Source organism: Stylophora pistillata, chromosome 10, assembly GCF_964205215.1.
Source record: "Stylophora pistillata chromosome 10, jaStyPist1.2, whole genome shotgun sequence".
Lineage (NCBI taxonomy): Eukaryota > Metazoa > Cnidaria > Anthozoa > Scleractinia > Pocilloporidae > Stylophora > Stylophora pistillata.
The window spans coordinates 25,638,221-25,660,248 of record NC_142528.1 but is presented as its reverse complement, the minus strand read 5'-3'; the positions used below and the strand labels follow the sequence as shown (position 1 = coordinate 25,660,248).

Below are 22,028 nucleotides of genomic sequence, written 5' to 3'. Positions count from 1 at the left end.
ACTTCTGACGGAGGAATGATAAGGGAGCAATTGCAGCCACACCAGAACTCAACAGAAACAAAAATGCAGTCAAGCTGCTGAAATAAATGATAGAAATAAATATTTATTACTCAAAACTGTACAAGGTAAATTTAAATTAGTAGGTACTTGACTGGGCTAAACAATCAAGCTATTATTTGAAACAATGCTTTGAAAGCAATTGTATTGCAACCCTACAAAAATCTACAATGGAAATTAATACCACTTCAACTCCCTTCTAAAAGAAGATTGAGTAAGTTTTGCTAAACAAAAACAAAATTTGCTCTAATATTTTAATAAATATGGTAAACTGATTTGAAATTTGACAATGTTTATAATGTTAAAAAGATTCTGTTTACTCAAGAGTGTAGTCACAACATTTCACACTAAAATGAAGGCTTTTTTCCCTTACATTACAAAATCTCATTCTTTTACAAACAAATAAACATTTCGGGTACAAAACTTTGGTAGCTATTCATAGTAATGTGTACATGTCATTATAAAATGCTGTAAGTGATGATGATAACTTTTGTGTGTATGTTAATACAAAAACTTAGATCAGTGTTAAATGGCAGGATTCCCCTATTGTTCAACTAGTGAGTTACACATCCCCTTTCCCTCCATGAAAATAGATACTCTGAAAATAGTGACCAAATTAAAAGTTTTCAGAATATCAAATAAAAGTTTGACATGATTTGCCTTTAACTAGCAAACAACTAAGAAAAGAGAGTTTTCAGATAGGTCATTTGATTTCCAACATACTAAACTCTCAAGGGCAGAACCTCATTATTGTGTAAATATATGAATGAAATATATGAAAGTGCTCTGCATTTAATTTCATGTTGGTAACAATTAATTTTTTTGTAACAAACAACTTTGTGGGGTGACACCTTCAAAAATAGCACCATCCCATGGCGTTGTTAGAAAAAGGCTTGTCATTATTAAAGTAATGTGGGTTGTAACTTTCTAGACATTGTATGCATACATGTACATGCTACAAATCTCCATTTTGCTTCAGTTTAAATATTGCATGGACTGAAGGTGATTTCCTTAGGTCTTTACCATCACTTCGTAACATTTCTTCACTCCGCTAGTGATGTTCACTAGCATTGAATGGCCCTGAGGCATCTTTCACATCCAGGATCAGTTGTTTAATCTGATTGTCCTCTGCGGTTTTCTCATCCAGTTCTGGAGCTGAAACATCCCCAACAATTGTTAATTACTCAAATTCAAGCCAGAAAATTCACCACCTCTTAAGGTCAAATTACATCTACCCAAAAACTCCAGGAAAATTAACAGTTTACTCACATGTTAGATTGAAGTTCTCAGAATTGAACACTGGATTTGCAGTAAGTGTATTAGGTGTGACAATTACAACTTCTCCATCTTTGTTAAATCCAAAACCATGCTTGTCATCCCAAATAAAACAGTTTTCCAAACCTTGAAACAATATTAAAAACAAGCACTACAGTTATTGGCAAGGAAAGAATCAAAGGTAAAATTAACCTTATGTGTAATCATCACTGCATTTTAAAATTTGTATTGGCGAGGTCCAAATTCAAAGTGTATTTATTTGGAAAATTATGAAAAAAAAGTAATCACTTGAAGCTCTACAGAAATGCCAAGATTCAGATAATTACAAATAGGCATTTTCTTTCCTCCCTAAATTTCTATTGGAACTCCATTGCTGCAGTAGGTTTCTAGGCCTTCCCTGTGTATCTGACAGTAATACTTTCTTTATCGATCTTACCAATATTTTTTAAACATGACATAACTAACAGTATTTCATTTGGTTCCTTTTAAGCTTAAGGATTACTAACCTTACATTAAGTAAAAATCTCTATCATTAGCAACAAAATTTTCCAATTTTTTTCTACCTGTGAATTCATTTTGAGTTCTGCCGGCATTTGACAAAAGCGGTGCTGATCTGAAATGCCTCACAGCATATTGCCTTGCCACGGTTAACATTACTTGATGACCTCTTTGTAACATTGCCATGTTGATTGTGGAGGTTTGACTGTATTTGTTGCAAGGTGATTCCCTAGGAAGATTTGAGAAAGTGAACCATGAGTCCTACAGCTGAAAAGCAGGTGAGTGTTTGGATTATCATTTGAAGAATTAAATTAGTCCTTATCATTGGCCAAGAACCCAATACCTGACCTGCATATAACTTTCTAAGAATAAAGATTTTATCAACCATGTGTAATGCATCTGATGCAGTTTAACTATGTTCTGAAGCAAATAATAATCCAATTGGGCAGTCTTGTCTATGCTTTTCATGGAAAGGGGCAGATTGCTTCTCTAAGTATTGGGCAGTGATTTCAGTTACATTTAAGAAAAAGAAACCTGTTAATTGTATTATAAAATAGTTACCTACATTTGGTTCTCACTAATGCCTCCTATGGCCCAATTATTTGAATTTTAGCCTTTACATGTACCATTGGAAATAATTGGTCCACCCACCAATGATAAATCAAAGTCAATTTGATTACTTTCTGCTAGTTCGAGAGATTATTTCACTGTTTGTTTGCATAGGATCAGTAAAGGCCTGAGTGTAGGAGCAGTGAGCAGTCATTTGTTTGTCTCTGTTAGCTCTGAACTCCTTCAGTGATGTATTCCATTTTCAAATATAGATAGAGAGGGTTTTCACTTTAAGTGCCTCTTAAAAAGGAAACATTTTTAAGACCTTTGATTCAAGGAGCATAACAGGAAGGTAAGGAATATACAGAGAAGTTCTGGGTATTTAAACCGGGTAAATTACCCTTGCACTTAGAATTTAAAACATTGATATTCATTCCAAGGTGTTTTCTCTTTTTTCGTTCCAATATTATTGTCAACGACATCATCTCAGAAATTGAATATTCATCAGGGACTTACGTTGTTGTTAACTAGGTAGTCCTAAACAATAGAAATCCTTGAGTCATATACGCAAAACGAAAACAATAGAAAACCTCGAGTTACCGACACAAAACGAAGAAAATCTTTGACTTGAAGTAAAGAAGATGTAATTAATGTTACAAGTTCATCTTTCACAGAATAATCAGACCATAAGATGTGAAAGCATCGGTTTCGAAAATCCGTGAGGGATCTGCATTTTTTTTTTCTACCCCATAAGTGGGTGAAATGAGCGACATTTTTTAGTCGACGACGAAATTAAAACAAACCAGCGTTAATTATGCATTGTAAGACGATGTGCACCGCTAACACATGATATAACGAAATCACAAGACTGTCAACTAGTGATATATTTTTATGCTAAATTGGTAAAGACCGGTAAACCTGCAACCTGTACCCAACTGCATGCTTAATTAAGTCGAAAAAAATTGTTGTTCCTTTCACTCACTCATGGGACAGAAAAAAATATTCAGATTCCCCACGATTTTTCGAAACCGATACTTTCGTATTTGATTACTGTGTGAAAGATGAACTTTTACCCTTCATTACAAATTCTTTACTTCAAGTAAAAGATTTTCATCGTTTTGTATAGTTGATTCGAGGTTTTCTGTTGTTTCCGACTTCCTTATTTCTAACTCATTTTTGGTCTTCCACCTAGGCTTTTATCATTTCTATTCCGAAAAACGGAGTGTGTGGGTGCACATCGATTTGTCTTAAGGCCTTCAAAGCAGTGGCAAGATTCACGCGCCTAACGACCACGCACGATTAATTGCTTACGAACATGAAAGCAATACTCAAAGAAGAGTACGATTTTATGCGAAAAAACTTAGCAGACTATCAGAAATGATCCTGGGTTAAGTTATAGCAAAATGGCGCAGTATCGAGCGCCACAAACAGACCATCAAAATAACAAATGTGGTGTAAGCACGTTCCTTACTAGATCTCCAAAACGTTTACAATGTACGACTCAAGCATTTTACAAGTAATTGCTTACCTTAACAGTGAAAGATGCGTTTAAGTCACTGACATCGAAAGTCAGATTTCACCCTTACTTCAGTCTAGTGCAATAAAATTGAGCGATCCCTTCTACGTTTAGACAGGAAGGAAATCCTTTGAATGTATTCTGCTTACGCAGAAACTTTTTAGGCTCCCGTCAAAAACAACGTCATGTGGTCATATATGGATGAGCACTGCTTACTATGGGGGGACTGTGTGTGGCTGTTATTGAATAGTGTGTCATAAAAATGATCCAGAAATGATTATGATATAGCTGTATAAAAGAAAATAACCTTATTTTATGCGATGGTTTGATATAAAAAAAACTGTTCAAAAACTCCACACCGGAATTTAGTAAAGAAGTGTTGTATTTGACTCCCAACCCTACACCCTATAGGTTGAAGTCTCGTCAAACAGGGAAAACTCGTTTGGGAACTTCAACACAAGAAGGGGCAAGTTCTAATTTCTCGAGCGGGAAAGATGAATCAAAACCGCCTGTCACTATCGCCATTCTCGCAAGCAAAGCCTCAAAAAGAGAAAAGCATCTCATAAAATAAGATGCTTTTCCGTTAAGAAATTGGCATAACTTCTAAGGGAGACTCTGTCCATTCTTAGCTCTTCAAGACACCGCAAGCAAATATTACTTTTCACTATTGTAATTTAATCCATATCTCGCGAGGATTCTTCTGACATATTCGTGCCTAATCTATACACTTCGACTTTTAAGACATCATACGCTAACCATGAAACATTAAGAAATTTTTAACCGAGAATCTCTTGGAGTTATTCTCTTGTTTCCGCAACGTTTCATGGATGGAGGATTTTTTAAGCAAGATTACCTTTCAGGCACTTTGTACATACAGGGATGGAGTTGCTTAAACACAGCGACCCTTTAATTTGTCTTGAAGGCAGTCTTAACAGAGAAAATCACGAACAAACTTGGGAATTTATCTAGCAATTCTTCTGCTTCATTATGTCTCGCACCAGCTTGATTAGTCAAGCCAGTTCGCATTGTGTTGATGGCAAAATAATATTTAACCAATATCCACCCAGCTTAACCAAATCAGTAGACAGAGGCGCGCGGGCGGGGGGGGGGAGGGGGGAGAAGAGTACACCGACTCATACCTAGGATCCTAACCCGACTAACATGTGGACATCCACTTAGAGTGAGACAAAATACGGAACATCGAACATTATGGCATCTAATCTAACGGTTGTAAGAGGGCGCTACAATATATCTAGACTCGACCACGATAAAGGCCGCTGAGGTAGCTTTCACCCAAGGGAAGGTTGTGTTACTGAAGTAATTTACACTGGAAAATGTTGCACCAACGAAGCAAAGTGTCTCCACAGTTTTTCCTCTGATTGTGACATTCAAAGTGTGTTTCATAGCTCACTCAGGTGTTGATCATCGTGCCGATCATATCGACCTGAATTTGTTTATTATTCCCTTTAGAATTGCACAAGTTGGTCATTCTACGGTATAGACTATTTCTTTGTCCCTTGAACTATTTACTATTTTCTAGAGCATCGTGAACTTTCGTCACCATCTATGAGACCCATTTCAGGGCCGAATCTAAGGGAAGGGCGCAGGGGGTGCGTACCCCCTCCCTTAATATCACCTGCGGCTTTCTAATGTAAGGTTGTACAAAGTCTGTTGTATTGTTTGCTGTGGATTATTGGCAATTCACATTATGCTAATGCATTGTCATGAGTCTTCTTCGTTGCTTGCTTTTGGAAAGTGTCAACCTCACCCGTCAGTTTCGTCATTTTTTAGAGGTGCACACCCCCCCCCCCCCACTGAGAAAAAAAATCCTGGATCCGACCCTGTTTTATTTCTTAAATCTATTTCAGTTTACGAGGTTATTTAGGGTTACAGAAGTGGATAAATGAATAAATAGATGCATAAACGGGTAACGAGCTATTAAAGAAATGGAAGATGAATGCACAGAAAGGTTGGTTGCCTTATCACATAAGGCCCATCGGTAACTCTTGGAGGATTATTCTTATCAAATGATAACGATATCATTTTGACCCATCGGAAACCCAAGATCATCACCCTTAGCCTTCCATCTACATGTGATCGCCTCTCTCCTTGATGCAGTGTGCAAAGGCATCTCAGCAAACATCATTATCAGCAGAGCTCTGCAACAACCAGAGTTTACACAAGCTAAGTGGCTATCGCACAGTACAGACGCGTGGTCGAAAAATAATTTTCAAGTAAAAGTTATTAAATTGAGACTTGGGCGACGCGACCTTTTAATAAAATAATTTACAAAGTAGTACAGAAGTTCATTTCCTCATAAAGACTCAATTTTTTTCATTTTTCCCATGCTCTATATGAGGCGAAAAGACATCTTTCTTGCCCAGAATTTGCAATCTTTCTTATGTTCTTGGAAATGTCTGCTTGGAGTCTACGAAAACATACAACAGTAGTCCAAGATTTGTATTTCTTACCTAGTTCTTGAGCAGCTACGTAAATGGCTGGTCTCTGATATTGTGAACTGCTATCTACTCCGTCATTCGTTGGATCGCCCCTCTCCAAGTTTGTTTGATTCGCATGGCATGGGAGCCGAAAGAGCCGCTTCAGGTGGTTTCTGAAGCGCTCATTTACAAACACGTAAACGAAGGGATTAACACACGAGTTGAGGGTGACAATTACAATGCCGACGATATAGACAATGTTGCCATACTTCTGTGAATCGTGAAAGTAGTTCAACATGTAGATAATAAGGACCGGAAACCACGTGATGCTGTATACCAAGCTCACCTGAAATCAAAGCAAAAATAGGTCTGCACATGCGTACTTGTGTGGTTTACGCGCGAATTGTCAACCGGAAACAGAAAAAGAGTTACCGCTTTTTCTTTCTGCTTTTGCTAATTTTAAGTTCCTCCAACAAACTCCTCCAAGTAGACTATGTCGTAAGCGCTAGACTCTTGTTTGTTTTTTTTGTTTTTTTTTTTTGTACAGTACTAGTTATACACGCATTTCGATCTATCTTGTTTATATATTATTAAGTATATACAAAATACTCTATGTTGTTCACTTTGCTATTTTGTCGTCTCATATTCTACCTTGGATATATAGGACTAAATAAGAAGTGTTGGTTCCATTCTATTTTTCCGTTTATAATAGACCTCTGCATTTATTTTATGAAATATGTTGTATTTATTCGTTATAAGTCTCGGAGAGGAATGTACCAGAGACCTACAGATTATCTTTTGGCAGCACTCAACCACGGATATGTCGTATTCATTTTTGACGAAAATCAATGTGACTCACCGTGATCACCATTTTTGTTACGCGTTTGCGTGACTTTAGAACCGCTGCTTGCGTGACGCGAGAACCTTGTCCTTTTTTGAACCAAAGCCGCTTAACGACCCGTGTGTAAAGCCCGGTCATGAGAGCAATGGGCAACGCGCCGAAAACAATCAACCAGGAGGTGCTGTAAACACGAGCCATCCACATAGCTGGCCAATACTCGGTGCAGAAGTCAATCCCCGGATTATACTGCATTGTGAAAAACAACGGCAGGTTGAACGCTACAGCGAGAACCCAACAGCCTACTATGACATATTTAACCTTCTTCATCGTTAGCTTGCCGCGGCTACCGTAGGGGTGGACGACGGCAAAGTAACGCTCAACAGAGATGGCTACCAGGGAATACACAGACGCCGAGCCGCCCAACCAACTGAAATTGCTGCCAGTGAACAGTTTGCATATAAGCGTTCCCACCAGACCGTCTGGGTGATCGAACGCGTGAATGAAAATGAAGCGTGGAGCCACGAAAGACACCACCATGATATCTGCTACCGCCAGGTTAAGTATGAGATAATTCATGGGTGTTCTCATGGATCGGTTAGCGAGGATCACAACGCAGGCCAAAATGTTACCAATCACACTGATTAGCACTAGTATGGAGAACACAGTGGTAATAGCGATCTGAGCAGACAATGACTGCGTGTAAAACGTCATGATCGGTCCCTTCCAAGCGTGCAATCTAGAACGAGAGCAAGCATGAAGTGGATAAAAAAAACCGTCTGTTTTTCCTTTGGAGGTCCGAGATAAGTGAGCAATATTCTTTTCTTTTCCTTTTTGGAGGGTTGAAAATACTGTTTAGCTAGATTTATTTATTCCTCCTTATCTTTTTTTGAATGAGAACAAAGGAGATGTGAGGTGGTGCAAAAATGTTCGCGCGTGATCTGGGGCGATAAATCGTATGGCTCCCAATTAAAGTCACCTTCTACTTAGACTCGAGACTTAATTAAAATTATACCACTTGCGCAGCTGCAGGTTTTTAACGCAAAATTAATGATCAACATCAATTGAAGATGAGCTCTTGTTCCTTCTCAAGATTATCGAGGAGTAATGACAGTCAAACACATTGTTTCCGAAAATTTCATATCCATGAATAGAATAGCCCCATGCTCTTGATTGTCTTTTGTAATTTTTTTTTTTTATTTCGTACTGGAAATATTTTAAGCTAACGATTTAAAGAGAAGAAAGAAAAACACGCACAGCCCAATATCGGAAGCTCTCGTAGACATAGAAAGCGGTTGTCTTTGAAACTTACAAGGCCTGGACATTTGCTCAAAGCATTCACAACGAAAATTTTTTTTTTTTTTTTTTTTAAGAAAATAAAGAAACAGGGAAAGAGGAAAAAACCATTTTTTTAAAAGGAAAAAAAGAAACAGGGAAAGAGGAAAGTTTTTTTTAAGGCGAGCATGTTCGTTATTAAATAAGTTTTTTTGTTTTGTTCTATAACTATTTTGTTTTGATTTGATTTTTTCTTTTTTGTCAGCTGTGTTTTTTGTATTATGTTTTTTTTTTTTGCTAATTTCCCTCATTTTCTTTCTCTATTCCATGTAGCCGAGTGGTCAGCGTGTCGGATTTGCAATCCGCCGTTCCCGGGTTCGAGTCCCGCCCTGACCACTACCTGGTTTTGTTTCACGGTAGCTCCGAGTTTAAATCCTCGGCCATGCTTGTAAATAGCCAACTGGTTTGCCTTTGGCCAGATGGGATTCTTAATAATGTTATTTTCAATTTGAATTATTTGTTTCAGTTTTTTGGTGGAAAACCTGTGAACTAGCCTTAAGCTAAGTGTTTCTCCACGTTAAATAATGATTATTATTATTATTTATTCCAAACTAAAAGACCTACACAGAACAAGAGCCCTCCAGACCCCTTCCTTTCCCCCCCCCCAACCTCGTTCCTAGGGCCTTTTCTCTCCCCCCCCCCCAAGCTGAAGAGAAACTCATTTCGGCTTTGTGCGAGACCTGGGCTTACCACGGGATTTAATGGCTTCAGCAGAAGATATCACCGAAATACAATGGCAAGAAATTAAGTTGGCAGAAAGATTGGATGATAAACTCATCCAAGTTTATATTTTTGTAGTGTTTGGATACACGAGAGTAACCACGATCGTGGACCGCTTTAACCTCTACCAAGAAAAGTCAATTTCTCATTATTTTCTCTCGCCACAACTGAGAAATTGTGATAGGATAACTGCTAGAATATGTATGTAATAATAATTTTAAAAAAATAATAGTTGATTTTCGTTTCATGCTGCCTTCTTTGCCAGTCGGGTTAGAATTTTTACTTAATTAAGGCAAAACAACAGGACCTATATAAACCTGTATCAATTAAAGTATCAATACAATAGATAAAACTAGTGATTGCTCTTGACGATACAAAAAAAAAGGCTGGAGACAGAGATCATGCAAATAGAATTTTCACTGTAAAATTTTTTCATTAAAATGTAATCAGTGATCAATACAGTGTATAATGTGAAACAGATAGCGTCCTGGTACAATTTGTGTAGTTTTTTTTTATTCCTCCTCATTTCTATTTTGGTTATCATTACGAATGGATTCATTAACCCAAAGGCGTATATCTCAGATCTCATTTGATTTCGAGTGGAGGGAACTATAAATTATGCAAAATGTATCATTAAAAGATTACAGAAGAGAAAACCTACCACGAAAGAGGGAATTTATACATTCAGTTTCTGATTTTTTTTATAATCATCGTTTCTGATTGTTTTCCTCCGACACCCTCCAATATGCGTTAAGGGTTCATGCCTTCTTAAAAAAAAAACCTTCTTAAGTTCATAAGTTTTCCCAGTGAATCTACTAAATAGATATTTTTATTCTCTAAAAGTGAAATTAAAACATAATCTCTCCTTCCTCGTCAGGTAAAATAAGTAGAAATAAAACAGAAATGATAAAAATGAACAGAAATGATGTTCAACTGCAATAAAATGCTTTAATAGATCAGGCTCCTTAATCCTTCACAACCAAAACCTAAGATTTTTGCTGAAAATCGCAAAGAAGAAGCTTTTTCGAAAACAGACTCCGTTCTTTTCGTTAGTAAAAGGGAAAGAACAAAACAAAACAACTCACCGTACTTGAGGTCAACTAGTGAGGAGAAGCGCACTCTCTTCCTCACTGAGAAGCTTAGCCGATGTTCTCCGCGGTGGAATAATTTTAAACAACATTTGCTACATAATAAACATCGTTTTCCGTATGTTGCTAGCCTTTGAAAAGCCTAAGAAGCGCCTCTCCATTCAAAGTTAATTTAACAATCGTTGTCTCATCAGTAATGACTTTTCGGACATGAATACAATACTGAACTCCCATTAAGGATTCAGCAAAGCAGTTATGACGTGGGTGAATCAATAAAAGAATAATTATGTCAAATCCTTTACAATTTCCTACATATTTTGCCTTAGCTTTCTGTTAACTCCTGCCTGGATTTCTGTCTCTCCCATACGACATTATCGATAGCAGGTTTCAGCTCGACCAATAAGAACTTTGTTGTTTGTTCCATCACGTAGATATTTGGTCCGCGTGAAAGGAAAATAAGTATACTTGTCTTCTTTTCTGAGCAGTCATAAATTTCAAAAGTCGCATAGTCTTCCGTCCTTGTCAACGCGATGAACCTTTTTCTTCACTTCAAAGACGTATACAGGAGGACAATTTCCAACATATTAGAAAGTACCTAATTAATCAGCAAAAGTATATGACGAATCTCTTAAGAGCCTTCTGAATCTCCTAGAATTAGTTTCGGAACTTCTGTTGAAAAAAAAGAGCCTTTTCATTGGAGAGACTCATTAAGTTGACAAAAGGAAATAAAAATTTTACATATGGAAACACAGGACCCTATTTATTATTGCAGGGAGCATCAATATCGCTGGGAACAACACTGGAGTAAGTGATCCAGAGACATAATAAGCAAATGATATGATATGTTTTACCATTGAATTTAATTTTTATTCTTTTTTTATGATCTAAGATAAAATTTATAAGAAATCACCACAAAGAGGGTATTTATGTTCTAGGGGATGGAAGGAGTGGGGGGGGGGGGAGGGACGAGACAAATTTTGCAAAAGCCCAAATTTTTTTGTCCATGCTCTATCGTAACAAAACGCTATAAGGCCAGAGTTCTCGTGAAAAATTTTGTTCGATTTTGCGTAACTAAAGCTATTTTAAATCTATCATTTCATAGCAAATTCTTTCTTAGTAAACACTTAAAGCAAATGTGGGCTGACCCTAATTTGTGACCAACTTTGACAATAAAACAGTTTGTACAAACACGATTGTTTAATCATCGTCAGTCTGTTCGAGTCACCTCTTTCATTTTGAAATGGCTATTTTCACGCATTATTCCAAAAAACGGTTTGAAATGGCAGGATTCGATACATTGACTAGACTGGAACATTCATTTAGGCAAAGTCAATGAAGATGACCGAGATAACTTATCCTTATGCGCTGGAAGCTCCCCGCTCTCCGTCTTTACAAAGCAACTTGAAAACGTAACGCGATCACCACATTATTTGGAATGAAAAAAGAGTTAATTGATCGCGATTCTGTATCACTTATTTTTTGCGCCGTGGAGCGGGACGAGGGCGCTACATAACATTTTGTGACGGGGAAAAAGTAGCGCGTGAATTGAAAAAATAGATAAATGAATGAATAAATCAACTTGTGAAATAACAGTGATTCGTGGAAAAGATATTGCTCGTTTGGACGAATTGACCGTTTCAGCCGGCTGCTGCACTAGTTCAAAGAACCGCAAAGTGTGAGAAAGTCTTGAAACAATACCTCATGAATCTTAGCTGACCTTCCGATATGTCTTGGTTATTCAAATAAACTGACATATCTGATTTGACAACTGTACATCTATCGTTGGGACTATTGCTTTTACAGCTTTGAAGGCCTTTTCTTTCCTCTTCGTTTGTGAGGTATGGAAATATATTACACGATTTCGTTTATCGTTACTTGGCCTTCCTTCCCTCATCAAAATTCAGTTCCTTCTTTAAGTGAACTGTCACTCGACCCTACGGAACTAAAACAACTGCAAACGAAAGTGAAATGTTTTCATTAACGAATAATTGTGCTCTAATTCATCGCTGTCCCCACGTATGCCTGTTTTTGCTACCTATAACATCTATGGAGTCCTCCAACAGCCGGTAATCTTTTATTGAAACATGTAATCTTCATGACTCTCTGGTGATCTTCAATGAAAAGAACATCTTGCACTGTAGAGGAATGACGAGGGAGGGGGGGGGAGGGGTGAATGGCGTAAGTGGTGGTAAAAAAAAAAACCTGCAGGTAAAAAAATTTTCATCAAATTTTCGTATTTTGGTTTTTCTTTTTTACACCAATCCAGCCCTCACTATCTTTCCTCATTCGTTTCACTTACCCACCCTCTCTCCTTCCCCACCATTCCCCCCGGATCCAGGGCTCCGGCCCCCTGTTCCCTTCAACTGCCCCTCGTAATTAAAAAAATGCAAGTATTGAAGCATTCACTTAATTCTAAAAACATGGATAAATGTTAATTATTTTCAAGAATCTGACACAAAATGATCGATAATCGAGATCATCTATGACCGCGAAGCATGAAATCAGTCAGCATTTAGCATCTTTACAGTGTGGTGGGAATTATTTTAAGAGATACGCGCTGAACGCAAACTTCACGACATTCTCTTTATCAGCCTTCCCACACTTGGTTTGTAAATGTTCTCTTAATTAACAGCTGTTTGTTCTTCAGCACACTCCCGCTAAAATCACGAATTCTGATTACGTACGTATACGGAACTTTCGCACGCATCGCACACCGCGTGCACGTTACTTAAATCTTGTTTAAATCTCGATCAAAAAATCTTTTCATTCGTCCTCATTTGCGAAGCTCAAGCGTAAAAATTAAAAAAGATAAGTATAGTTTAGTCGATCACACTTACGTAATGAGAGAATGAATTTATATCTTTCCCTCAAAAAATGTACGTTTTCATGATCGACTACTTTTAACTAAGGATATTGTCAAATTGACCCTTCCTTAAAGATATATCAGAACGATGTAAATTCAAGATTGGATTCCTAAAAATATGTATCTTCCAGCTTGTGCAGTTTCCTTTCTCCAGGTGACGATCACTAAACCACGAACAGTAGCTTCTCCGGGAGGCCTATTCTTAAGACTTTTATTTCTTTCAGTACATTATCGCGCAAGTAACTGATCTTTTTGCGCAACTCCACCTTTTAACAGAGAAGACAGTTTATGATGTAAGTACTAATAGGTGACGTGTTTCCCCAGTGCAGCCATCATGGTTACCGTTTTCCAAATAGCGTGGGGGATACTCAAATTTTTCGTCTTCCCACGTTTTTGAAGATTATTTTAAGCCTACCTTCTGGTGACCGAGCACAAAATGTTCCATTTTTCATACGCTCCACAGACCACCTTTTACATTGCTGTCCCTAGCAGCGTACCGGATGCTTGTCACAAAAGAATCCAGTATACACAAACAAGTTCTTTGAAGTTCATTTGATAGACATGCAACCTCGACATCGAATCCTCTCATGCGACTTTGATTTCTATTCACCCTTCGTTTGTGACAAACGTTCAGCATCCTTGTATAGACATAAGAATTAACTATAATTTCTGATAAGCCTAACTGAAAATATTTAGGAAATCGGCCTAGCCTTCTCAAATGAGCACAGAATTTTGAACTTTGTTGATGGGAATCTCTGATCATTTTTTACCGGCGAATAAAATAATATCTTGTAAAAAAGGACGAAAAAAAGGTTGCATCGGTGAAATATTAATGAACACAAGTTTCTGAGGATTGTTAAAAACAGCTTTGGCTCATCAAAAGCCCAAGTTTTTACAGATCTATTGAAGTTCTCAGTTCTGGGGGGAAAAAAGCTACACGATTAGTAAATGATTTTATCACGGAAATTTTCATCGTAAAATAGCCTTGCTCTTGTAATCAGAGCACATTTTTCACCCAAAATCTTTAAGACAAAATACGAAATGGAATAATTTAGATAAGAAAAAAGCATTATTGCGGTCACCAGGAAAGTAAAATTTTTTGATCGAAAGGAATGGCTCGCTTGTCGAAATACTGAGCTGTGTTAATGTTAATTCCGCAGACAATCATTCTGTACTTCAGAGCCATTAAATGTAGTTTCTTCAGATAGCTATTAGTTACTCCGGAGAAGACATGTGTTTGGTGTATTATAAACAAAGGGTATTTTACAAATTATCAACGCATACGCACTCATCCCAGACCGCAACATCTCTGGAGGCGCCAGAAAATGCAAGCAAGCAGTTTATTTATTAATAAAGGGAAAAAACCGTGAGTTTGATATCACTCGCGTTGGCTTTTCGTGCTACTGAGGAGGAATCGCTCAGGTGCAAAGCTCTAGTGGGAAATATAAAGAGTGTGATTAATCTCTTTGAACTAGAACAATTAAGAGGAGTACTGGAACTGTTCGAAAAATGAAAAGCGAGTTTGTAACGGTTTTGTTTTTTGTAATATTCGCTTCTTGTCATATCTCTGCCTTTGACGTGGTAGATGGAAAGAATTTTGATTTCCAAATGAAAGGAAAACTGGGTAAAGAAAACGACAATAGTATCGAGGATAGAGAGACAAGAGTAGAGAGGGATGGAAACAGAGATTTTTATTCTGATGATTTTGAAAACAGTGATGAAGATTTCTTTTTTGCTAAAGACAACGATGAACTTAAGAAAAGGTAAGCGTCCGAAACAGTATTGAATTTTGTTGACTCATTTATACTATCGAAATAATTATGTCGTAAGAAATTATGGACTATGTATGCAAATCATTTCAGACAAATATGTCACTGAATACTAACAAAATATAGAAGTAAAACTGAGGAGTGGCTACAGATTGATTAAGACGAAAAAATATGAAACCTATTTGATTTTGTAATTAACACTCGTCGTCAATTTAAAAGCGTGATAAGATCGTGAATGTTAAAAGCATTTATAGTTATGACAGATCGTAACAGGTGAAGAACAATTAAATGAATGGTTTCATTTCGCAGCCGGTCACGAATCATTCAGTTTGATAAAACCAACGAAGGCAAAGCAATTGGAAAACTAATTTCTGATTTTACCTTTGGCAAGGTGTTTTCATTGGATATTCGGGGTTTTCTAAGGAGCAGCGCGTTTTATATAAAATTCGCTAGATTTTGCATTTCTAGATTTCGCGTTCATAGGCGAATTACATACCAGGTTAAAATTGTGATACGGAGGCCGACTCTGAGTCAGAGGTGAACAGTTTCAGTTAAGCTGACGCAGTTGCAACTCAGTAAATAAAGAAAAGATTTATAATAACGCTTTCAACAAAGGAAAGTAGAATGAATTGAACTTCTGGACTCATTGTTCTTGAGTCCTAGTTAGGATGAAAATTATTATAAACAGTGTTCGAATGGAGAACAAACCCGCTGTGCATGTCTTACTACGTAACATTTGCATTTCAAAGTCATGGTTCGATGTATTTGTCAGCAAAGGATTCTTGCTTCAATAGAGATAGGAAAAAAGTTCAATGATACAGCGAGATTTCTATTTTCCATCTCAATACCTTTGTGAGTCGTTATGGTGTCAACCTCTTTCCCAGGGCCTTTTCCCATTTCACCCCCAACTCCACTCCCAACTAAAGGAAAAGGCCCTGGGAACGAGGTTGGTTACGATGTAAGAACTCCGAAAGTCAAAGCTTACGTATAGTTTGAACTAAAAGTTTCTCGTTAATCTTGACAGCTTTGATTATAGTGATTGGGAGACTGCCAAAGGGATCGAGATCAATGAAATAAAAAAAAATGACGAGGAGGAGGAAAATGACGAAAGAAAAGAAAAAGAAGAGGAAAAAGAACAAGAAGAAGAGAAAGGAATCCTGAGAAGGTTGTTCGAAAAGTTCAAAAACTGGGTTCATAAAGTTGGAAAATAAGAACAGACAGGGCAACGGCTGAACTTGACTTTTCGAGTGTTTTCAACGCTTGAGAACTAACTTACTCAGGTGGACAATGAATCAATTCACCCTCTCTGCTATGGGGGGATATGTCTAAAAAATAAATTTAAAGGGTCATGAAGTTTCTATGAGCATATCTTGCAAAATTTCCTGAAAGGGAACTCAGAAACGTTCAAAATCTCCTTGAAAAAAAAATTAAGTGCAGTGGACTTTATGCAAGAGATTTTATTCTTAAATGTTATCACAAATGTTACAATTTCAATTCTTAAGATACCTAATCTTTTTCAATCCTTTTCAGTACTTTCTCTGTCTTTGCCAAAATGACAGAACAGATCTTTTCTAAGCATTTTAGGAGGGAGTACTCAAAATACAAAATGGGACGATTTTAGAAAGACAGAGTGAAGGTCAACCTGAAATTGCCCAAAATATTTTACTAAACTTTAACAAAAAGAGCAGTTCCTTACAAAAACTACAAACAACCTAAGATAACCAAATGACATGCGGCATTCGGAGCCTCATCATTTTGTTCCAAGTTCGAGTCGTTTCCGAGCAGAGACCTTTTTGCACTCTTTTCCTTATTTATCTTTTGCAATCTGGATTAAAAATTAAGGGAAATTAGATGAAATTAGTATTGCTGTGTATTTCTAAGCTTTATTCGATAAATGACTAAATTCTGCTGTAAAATACAAATAATTAATAAAAGCCAAGTAGTTAACGCGAACTGAAAATTCTACTTGTTGTTTTGTAAACGAATCACGCTCAGAAATTTTCTCAGGTGTTCTTCAAATTCATAAAAATTCTTGCAAGGCCAACAACAACCACATCCTCCAGTTATAACCATCGAGCTTAATGATATCACCATGATTGTCAACACGATACGTTCAGCGTTTCCGCGCCCGAATTTTTCACTAAATGATTAAGGCCTTAGGGTAGAAAAAGTAGCTTAAGGGCCAAGCAATGAATCCCTTACAACCTAACATCAGTATGCATATTCTCCATACTTTTCTCTATACATTCCCTAAGGTGCTGACAAGGAGAACTTGTTTAACAATCAACAGCTTCTTTGGTTTGTGATCATTTCTTTTATTCTCCTGACCTTGATGTTTGATTCAGGGGTGATATTGTAAGGAGAAATTAGACGCTGGTCACTCTTAGGGTCAGAGGGTTAGGCTATCAGGTCTGAAATATTGAATACACAATTGACCATCATAACTGTCTTGAAGAACTAAGGTCACACTGCAAAACGGGTTCACCACACTGTCTTTGACCTCCATTTCTGTCAAAAACTCAGCTTCAGCGTAGGCAATTTATTATTTTTTTTAGCAAACGTTTGGATGAAAACAGTACCCCACGTTTCTTGCATCGAACCCTCAGCCAAAAATCGTTTGTTTTGCCCGGTCACGATGAGCTAAGACATGACTTGGCGGAGTCCCAAAGCTCAGATACCTTCCCAAGCGTGCAGTGCGTCGCGAAAGATACAGGGATATCTATGTGCTAAGAGAAGGGGACTCAAGGGCCATCAATTAACAAATTGAGAGCAGTCTGTAACTAAGATTAGCCGAAAAATCGTCATCATGAGGCATACCTTTAACCCTTTCACCTCCAGGGGTGCCCAGAATATAATTTCTCCTTGCATTAAAAATAAAATTTCAAGCAGCTCTAGAGAGCGCGCGACAAGTAAGAAACATTTCAACAAGGAGATAAAGTTTAATATAAATGTAACTTCTAAGAGCAAAATTCAAGAGAGATGTACGGCAGAGAGCGCTGAGAATTGATCCATAGATCTTGGGTGTAAGAGAGTTCACGGTCAATCAAAACTATTCATCGTTTTGCTTTCTATCTTCTTATCGAATCTTACATTAAAATCAGACGAGAAATTGCATGAGATATTCTACTATTGTGAAGTGGATTAACTCGGATCGCTGGGCGTGCAGAAGTCCCTCCGTTCAACCCACAGATTCCAATAGCACTCCCATGATCGGAGAGGTAATTCTCCCTTCTGACTTTTATTCGTTTTCTTGCAATCAGCCGAGAGAATTTAGTGTTACGTACGAGAAACATTCTCTAGCTGAGGTGTTTGTCAGTTACTAAAACTGCAGACACGCTTTGGTTTTATGAGCGTGGAAACAGAGTGGAGAGCACGCTGCATACTGTCCTTAGGGTGTAGTGGGTTTGTGACACGCCTCTGAATGCTTCCCTTTAGATTTCCTCTACCGTCTAAGGTATGAATCAGTGGGCTGTCACAAAGACGACCCAGAGAGAGTCATAAACTCTTTCGAAGGAATGGACAGTCTCCTCAATGACAGCTATAAGCTGAGAATTGATGCTACTAAAAGTGTGAGAGGGTTTAAAAACTCTCCACGATAAAAAAGTTATGAAAATGCACAAAAACTTATTTAAAAAAAAAACATAAAAACTTACGACCTTTCGATATTGTTTAACGTCATTATTAAGTCAAGAGTAAAACTCTGAATAACGAACAAAATCTATAAAGTAATAAAAAAAAAACAGTAAAGATATTTTTCGTCCCTAAGGGTACAGTTATCAAAGGTGAAATAACAACTGTGTGTCAGGCAAAAAAATTGGCGCTAATCGATCGAATCTTCTTGATCTCCCACATAATTATTTTTTTTTGGGGACATCAGATCTTCTCTGATAAACCAGGCTGTCTCGATCCGCACCAAAGTTTTGTCTTAGGTTATGTGCTTCTGTAAGGACTAAAAAATGCTGTTCGAAACATTGTCTCTAGTCCAAGTTTATCTTAGTTTGAGGTGGTATTTCTAAATTTACAAAACTATTTACAGCTTTCTATAGAACTCCTTTACTTAAGTTGAAAATCTGTCTAAAGCGAGGGATCCTACTCTGTTTTATAATTGAAACGATTACTGTACACCGAAAAACTTGTGTCAAATATTTTGGACCCGCCTTTTGAAGTGGGAAAATTCATTTGAATTACAAATAATTTTTAAAATTAATATTCATATTTGCGCTCAGTCTTACACGTGGAAAGAGCTTACGAACTACAAGAAGTTTGAGCGTCTTTTTTAGCTCCTATGGAGCCCAAAAAATAGGTCATTTTGACGCTATTACCTTGGATATTGTCTGTTTCCGTCCTGGTCTGCGAGTGTTTCTTAAGCTGGATCATGTGCCACATTCAGATACGATGTCAAGGATTCATGCTTTTCACTTAGTCACGACTTTTCTTCAGGTAAATAACTTATAGAAAGATACATTTGGATAGAAATACAGTGCTCATCCTTCTAGTTGTGTCCCTTGTAAAATAAACTCACAGAGTTAATTAATGTAAGAAGGAAGAGCGTAATGCACATAGCACAGTGTAAGACAAATCTTCAGCGGCTGTCGCCATGACAGTTCTTCTTCGTACCAACGCGCGAGAAATTCTTGCTTATTGTTAGTGTATTTATCGCTTATTTCGTATTTCTCTTTTCATCCCTATACGTATTTTTGAAATAGCTTATCTGATTAGAGTGTATTGATCTAAAAGGTATAGTGTGATGACCTAAAGCAATTCAATCGCTCCATACATCTTGGTGGCAATCATTGGTATTGAATTACTGTAAGCTTGTCAAATACTCGTGTAGGTCTAAGGTCAAAACATGTATAGCATTTGTATGTTGGCACTTCCTTAGTTTATCATCAACCGATAAAGAAAGTTTTAAACGGGATACTATAGGCATCGTAGAACCTAACTATCAACTTTCTGAGCTCGTGAGGCTGAAAGCAAATTCGGAAATAGCATGCCCCAAAAATTGATATTTTTCGATTTGTTCGCGGAATTCGTTTTAAATTTTAAAGTTGTTTTTACTCTTTTAGTAGGGAATATTGGGAGATCAGTCGGCACTTTTGGCTAATAAAAAGAAAAGTACCATTTGCCCATAGAGTTTAAATATTCTATCATCTAGTCAATAAAATGGTTTGGGAATTCGGTTTACAAGGAGGTTAAATTAATGCGTGCTTTTCAGTCTATTCTTGTGTTAGATATGAGTGCACTTGGCCGGCTTAAAGATTCTTTGTCTTGAAAAAGCAACATGAGAAAATACTTGCATACAAAAGTTTTAAAGTTTGAAACAAATGTTTGAATACGATTTGTTTCATTGGTTTTATTTATTCACCAAAGCACAGTACCTGTAAAGTATTTACTGCTACCCTAAAGTAAATCTCAGTGATTCAATATCAAATGGCTTTGCCTAACCCTTCAATTTACAAAGATGTGTTTGTTAATTCTCCCCTCTAGCTGCTACACATTTACTTGTAAATCAATTACGAGAATTTAGTGTTAGATCAAGACATCAACTTGTACCTGATACATTTGAGTATTCTCTTCACCTGTTTGCGGATTATATATATCTTATTAACCAAGCGCGAGGGCCGTAGTGGGAGAATATCGACCCGAGGTCTTGACAGTAAGGACCGAGCGCAGCGAGGTCCGTACAAAAAAGACCGAGGGCCGATATTCTTCCAGTACGGTCCCGAGCAAGCTTGGTTAATAAGAGATTTATTATACGACTGAAGTTCAAAGGGACACAAGTGCGGTATCATTTGGGACCATTCGGGACAGTGCCTGGTCCAATACTGAGAGAATATTGACCGACAATAGAGCATTTTGATTGGTTGATTTTAGTTATTGGCCCTCTGACTGCCCGAGTCGTGTAATAAGTATGGATATTGCCACGAGAAGCTACATGTTAATCAATTCTGGGAGTAAGCGGGTTAGCAATAAAAAGATTCCAAATAAATCTAGTCTTAAGATGATTCATTCAAAGATGTTCACCGGGAACGATTTTAGGATAAAATTAGATAGCTTGATTTCATAAATTTTACCAAAGTTATTTATCAATGAATAATTTCAAAAGCACATTTTGTGAAAGGAGTGATTTGTAGTTTTTCACTCTAGCATAAACGCCGCTCAGCCATTTCTATTTCTTATTGTTAATCACATGTTCACAAACTCTTGTGAATTCTCACACACCAGGACTGACACTTAAATTTACATTTACATCTAAATACTCTTCTGGTAATTATTCTATCTGGATTTGATGCGAACATGAGCTTGCAAAAATATTCTGATTCTTTAAGTTTTTGGGTTTTCTCGTCGAAAATTTGAACAAGAGCAGAGTATTTGAACAGGCACTCTGCGAATGATCAGAGATTAAATTCATCCCATTTGTGCTCGAAAATTCTTTCGCGTTGTCGAGGAATTGCTGGCGAGCCGGCATAGACTAACTATGACTAAATGCTGTTGCTTGACTCGAATTAAAAAAAAAAATGGCTGAAAACAAGCAAGCGAAAAGCAAAAAGTAAAATATCATGAAATCTAACTTGAAGTTATTTCGACGACAATAGCTGCAACAAAATTCCTCGAATTTAATTCTGAGAATAGTTATCAGTGATCGCTTTGAATTTGTCGTTAAATCCAGGTTACGTTCAACTTAATTTTGTGTGGTCACGTAGTACTTAACGATTAAAATACTAAATTTGTACCCATTTAGTAAACACGTGTTTCTGCGACAAATCAACGCTCCACTATTATTTTTTTTCTCAGTTTCTAAGACTTCGTCGTTTATGTAGTGATGACTAGTACTCTGATTTCCAACACAAATCAGAGTCAATATGCCAGTTTTTCGATAAACGTGGTTACCCTGTTTCTGTCGTTCAAGCGGGTTACCACCGCGCCCAACTTATTGATCGACATTCAGCACTACAAACGTCGCATAAGGAAGATTCTGACCGCATTCCATTCACTCTCACGTTTCACCCTCACAACCACTCAGTTAAATCCATCATTCTTAAAAACTTTAAATTACTTCAAAACGATCCAGAGACAAGCAC

General features: G+C 37.3%; 3 protein-coding genes across 3 annotated transcripts; 1 reads left to right on the top strand and 2 right to left on the bottom strand.

The window, feature by feature from the left end:
• Positions 1-83: 83 nt before the first annotated feature.
• LOC111323005 (uncharacterized) lies at positions 84-4,071 on the bottom strand. Its single transcript, XM_022926259.2, has 4 exons — positions 3,908-4,071; positions 1,896-2,059; positions 1,327-1,458; positions 84-1,212 (listed from the first exon to the last, which is right to left on the bottom strand). Exons 2-4 carry the CDS (start codon positions 2,014-2,016, stop codon positions 1,109-1,111), a joined length of 357 nt encoding a protein of 118 aa, XP_022781994.2. The 5' UTR covers positions 2,017-2,059; positions 3,908-4,071; the 3' UTR covers positions 84-1,108.
• A 1,217-nt stretch (positions 4,072-5,288) lies between these two features.
• LOC111323026 (allatostatin-A receptor) lies at positions 5,289-10,757 on the bottom strand. Its single transcript, XM_022926295.2, has 4 exons — positions 10,312-10,757; positions 7,193-7,910; positions 6,367-6,679; positions 5,289-6,054 (listed from the first exon to the last, which is right to left on the bottom strand). The coding sequence occupies exons 2-4, from the start codon at positions 7,883-7,885 to the stop codon at positions 6,044-6,046; spliced, it is 1,017 nt and encodes a 338-aa protein (XP_022782030.2). The 5' UTR covers positions 7,886-7,910; positions 10,312-10,757; the 3' UTR covers positions 5,289-6,043.
• A 3,788-nt stretch (positions 10,758-14,545) lies between these two features.
• On the top strand, positions 14,546-16,899 carry LOC111323013 (uncharacterized). The gene is made up of 2 exons (XM_022926269.2): positions 14,546-14,940; positions 15,971-16,899. Exons 1-2 carry the CDS (start codon positions 14,687-14,689, stop codon positions 16,155-16,157), a joined length of 441 nt encoding a protein of 146 aa, XP_022782004.1. The 5' UTR covers positions 14,546-14,686; the 3' UTR covers positions 16,158-16,899.
• The last annotated feature ends 5,129 nt before the right edge of the window (positions 16,900-22,028 follow it).

Bases quoted from the DNA above. Each gene is read 5' to 3' on its own strand.
- LOC111323005 (XM_022926259.2), bottom strand. From the start codon at position 2,016: ATGGCAATGTTACAAAGAGGTCATCAAGTAATGTTAACCGTGGCAAGG. The intron at 1,459-1,895 runs GTAGAAAAAAAT...TATTGTTTCAAG, and splicing joins AACTCAAAATGAATTCACAG to GTTTGGAAAACTGTTTTATT. The intron at 1,213-1,326 runs GTGAGTAAACTG...GGGATGTTTCAG, and splicing joins TGAGAACTTCAATCTAACAT to CTCCAGAACTGGATGAGAAA.
- LOC111323026 (XM_022926295.2), bottom strand. From the start codon at position 7,885: ATGACGTTTTACACGCAGTCATTGTCTGCTCAGATCGCTATTACCACT. The intron at 6,680-7,192 runs GTGAGTCACATT...CTTTGATTTCAG, and splicing joins TAACAAAAATGGTGATCACG to GTGAGCTTGGTATACAGCAT.
- LOC111323013 (XM_022926269.2), top strand. From the start codon at position 14,687: ATGAAAAGCGAGTTTGTAACGGTTTTGTTTTTTGTAATATTCGCTTCT. The intron at 14,941-15,970 runs GTAAGCGTCCGA...TAATCTTGACAG, and splicing joins AACGATGAACTTAAGAAAAG to CTTTGATTATAGTGATTGGG.